Genomic DNA, 2,994 nt, shown 5'->3' with positions numbered 1-2,994 from the left:
TAAATTTTATTGTTTTAATTTTGTCCAAAAATTTTTTGATTTGCATAAAATATATCCCAGATAATGCATAATAAATATATTTAATTTGCTTATATTAAAAATTGTTCTTATAGAATTATTACTAAATTGGTCATAATTTTTTTTAAAAAAATTAGTTGTTAAAAATAAATTTAATGCAAATAAAAAATTCTAAAATAAAATTAAAACAAAATAAAACTTAAGATTATTTTTAAAACTTTTTAACAAATTTAAAAAAAATATATACTTTACCCTAAAAATAATTTTTAAACTTTGCATCATTTCCTAAAATATTTTTTTAAGCTATACTCTTATTTTAGTTTCAGTGTTTACCTTTTTAACCCTCGAGGACCGACCCAATTACACCCTATCCCAAAAAGGGAAGCCCGTGTCTCTGAGAAGGTTACGTTCTCATCGAGTTCGCATTCTTTCATCCCCAATTTCAAAAAAGAAGTCCTTTTTTTTTTCTTCTTTTCGAAATAAGGAAAAGATCTTCGAACCCAATAACCTCCTTTTTAAAATTTGTGTACAATAACGTCGAATAATCTCAAACCCTAGCACTGGTTCGTGCTCAGGTATTTTCTTGATTCATTTTAAGGGTTTTGGTTATTAGTAATTGGATTGATTTTTATTGACCATATATTTTACTTGATCCCAATCGTTTAAAGTTTGTAAATACTAATGCATGTTGGTATTGGTGTGGATGGATACAAATAAAATAATGTATTTGGTATGATATTCTAGGGTAGCTTTTGTTCAAGTGTGCAACTTCATTGCTGGGGAACCTTATCTTTGTCCAAATTTTGAGGCAGTAACTACCTGTGGTTGCTGGTTGTGTTTGCAAACATAATTGGTACTGGCATTTTGGCTGCCGCTTGTGGATTTGTCTGAAAAATGGATCTTGAAGGCAAGAGATTTGGGATGGGTAAGAACTCAGGAAGTGCTCTATTGATTCTTTTTCTTCTGAATAATGTGACAATGTCAATATGTCATGTGTATTTTGTGGAAAACATGGTTTCTAATGATGGCGTTTACAGGAGGGTCACGTGGAAAGTATATTTGTGTAACCCTTGAATTAATAATATTTCTGATTCTTGATTATTGAATGTCAAGGCATAGATTAATGATAGAATTGTTGTTGATTAGTATTGGATTCTTGAGCAAGGTAAGTTTGTAAATTCGTAATGAACTTGGCATGGTTTCATCCCAAGAAATTTCACTGTTTATTGGAGCCTCACGATCATAGATTTTTCGCGAGGTTTAAAGTCAGTGATACAACAAATAGAGCTTATTGGACATATATGATCATGAGATGATCATCAATAATAATCCTGTTAAGGCATGCTCTAACATTTTAAAGTGTAAATTGTATCTGTTTCTTTTGCAATTCAGTCGCTGATAACTTGCTGAATTTGGGTTTCATGTTCAATCATGTGTGTTAATTCATGAAGTCATAAACCTGCAAGAACTCTGTTTTTCTCTTAGTAAATGTTGTTTGGTAATTCTTGGATTCAGGACATAAAGAACTTGGAGGTGGACGAGATCTCATAAACCAGTATAAGCTCTGGCCATACTATGAATTCTTCTGCAAGAGGTCACTTCCATCATCAATTTCGGACACGCACTATCTTCACAATGTGGTCGGTGACAAAAAAATTAGGAAGGGAGAAGGAATGGGACTGCATCAGTTCTGTAAGAACACCAACACAAGTGAAAGAAAAGCTTCCTTACATCCTTTTGAGTTGGATGTGCTAAATGAAGCTTTCCACATGAGGGAAATGGGTCCCATGCACCTTTCTACCGTAAGAGTCTTGCTCTTTGCTTTCTCATCATGTCGAAGGGAATTGAATATTTTGAATTGACTTGTTTGATTGCTCTCTGTGTCATTCTGGTATCTTATAACAGTCGCAAAAGGGGCTAAGGACTGCAAAGCCAAAGTCGGAGAAACAATCAAAAGGCAACAAGATGGAGAAAATTGAGGACAGAACTGTTGATAGGAAGGATGAAAAACATCGTAAGCATAAAGTACATGAGGTAAAGGATGGAAGTTGTATAGAAAACAATGTAATTAGGCGCCATGATTCTCATTCCTTGCAATTAAAGAATCACCAAGACAAGGTTTTGTCCCCTTCCTTCTTCCCTTGTTATATAATGTTATGTGTTTTAATTCTTACCCTAATACATATGCGTTTGTGAATTTTACATCTTGAAGTAAGAATGCAATTTGTCACACTAAAATCTATTTTATTGACTGTTGGCATTTTTAGAAAAGGAGGGCTGAGACAAGCAATGATCCTTCTGTTTGCAAGAGACCACCAAATACAAGAAAGTGAGAAGCTGGATTACAGGCTCAAGTTACTTGCTTCAGTAATTCAAAACCCGATGTAAACATTTTGTACAATTGACATTTGGTTGTGATTTTCTGCCATGAATAGAAGGACCATCGGCCTTATTACACCAAAATTTCATGACTTGCCTTTCTCTAGAACTTCTCAGTTTTGTGCATAGTGCTTGTAGTCGGTTTATTTGTTTATTTATTTATTCTTTTTATAGGTCCAGGCTTGTAATCTTAAGAGAGGCGAGAGGGGAAGAAGGGACCAACGAAATTGACACCATTTAATTTTTACCAGTGGTTAATCTCTAAGGGTCTGAAATTATATTCTTGCCAATATGACTCCTGCAAATGTAATATACCTGAAAAAGGTGTTTCTTCCTCTAAGTATTCTATCAAATTTGTTTGTTTGATATTTAAAATCAGTTTGTTCTGCGGTATGTGTACAAAAATGTTTCATGGACATAAAAATAAGGCATCAAATATGTATTCTTATAGGTGGTCACTTCAATGATGACATCTTCACGGGAAGATGATGTAAAGATGATGTTGTGAACTGTTAGATAGTTCTGTCAAACATATTTAGTTAAATATATCAAATCATATAATTCATTACATGAATATATTATTATTGTAGTCATCAT

General features: G+C 33.1%; 1 protein-coding gene across 2 annotated transcripts; it reads left to right on the top strand.

Moving 5' to 3' along the window:
* Positions 1-342: 342 nt before the first annotated feature.
* LOC112792554 (probable mediator of RNA polymerase II transcription subunit 19b) lies at positions 343-2,772 on the top strand. Of its 2 annotated transcripts, XR_003197492.3 has the most exons (6): positions 343-593; positions 763-943; positions 1,534-1,820; positions 1,924-2,136; positions 2,286-2,402; positions 2,572-2,772. XR_003197492.3 is itself a non-coding variant. In XM_025835835.2 (5 exons), the coding sequence occupies exons 2-5, from the start codon at positions 913-915 to the stop codon at positions 2,349-2,351; spliced, it is 597 nt and encodes a 198-aa protein (XP_025691620.1). In that variant the 5' UTR covers positions 343-593; positions 763-912; the 3' UTR covers positions 2,352-2,772. The 2 variants fall into 2 exon arrangements, 1 of the variants encoding a protein (XP_025691620.1); XM_025835835.2 differs by having other exon boundaries at positions 2,286-2,772.
* The last annotated feature ends 222 nt before the right edge of the window (positions 2,773-2,994 follow it).

Source organism: Arachis hypogaea, chromosome 13, assembly GCF_003086295.3.
Source record: "Arachis hypogaea cultivar Tifrunner chromosome 13, arahy.Tifrunner.gnm2.J5K5, whole genome shotgun sequence".
NCBI lineage: Eukaryota > Viridiplantae > Streptophyta > Magnoliopsida > Fabales > Fabaceae > Arachis > Arachis hypogaea.
Note: the sequence above shows the minus strand (reverse complement) of the source record. Positions and strands in the feature narration are given on the sequence as shown.

Bases quoted from the DNA above. Each gene is read 5' to 3' on its own strand.
- LOC112792554 (XM_025835835.2), top strand. From the start codon at position 913: ATGGATCTTGAAGGCAAGAGATTTGGGATGG. The intron at 1,821-1,923 runs GTAAGAGTCTTG...ATCTTATAACAG, and splicing joins GTCCCATGCACCTTTCTACC to TCGCAAAAGGGGCTAAGGAC. The intron at 2,137-2,285 runs GTTTTGTCCCCT...TGGCATTTTTAG, and splicing joins TAAAGAATCACCAAGACAAG to AAAAGGAGGGCTGAGACAAG.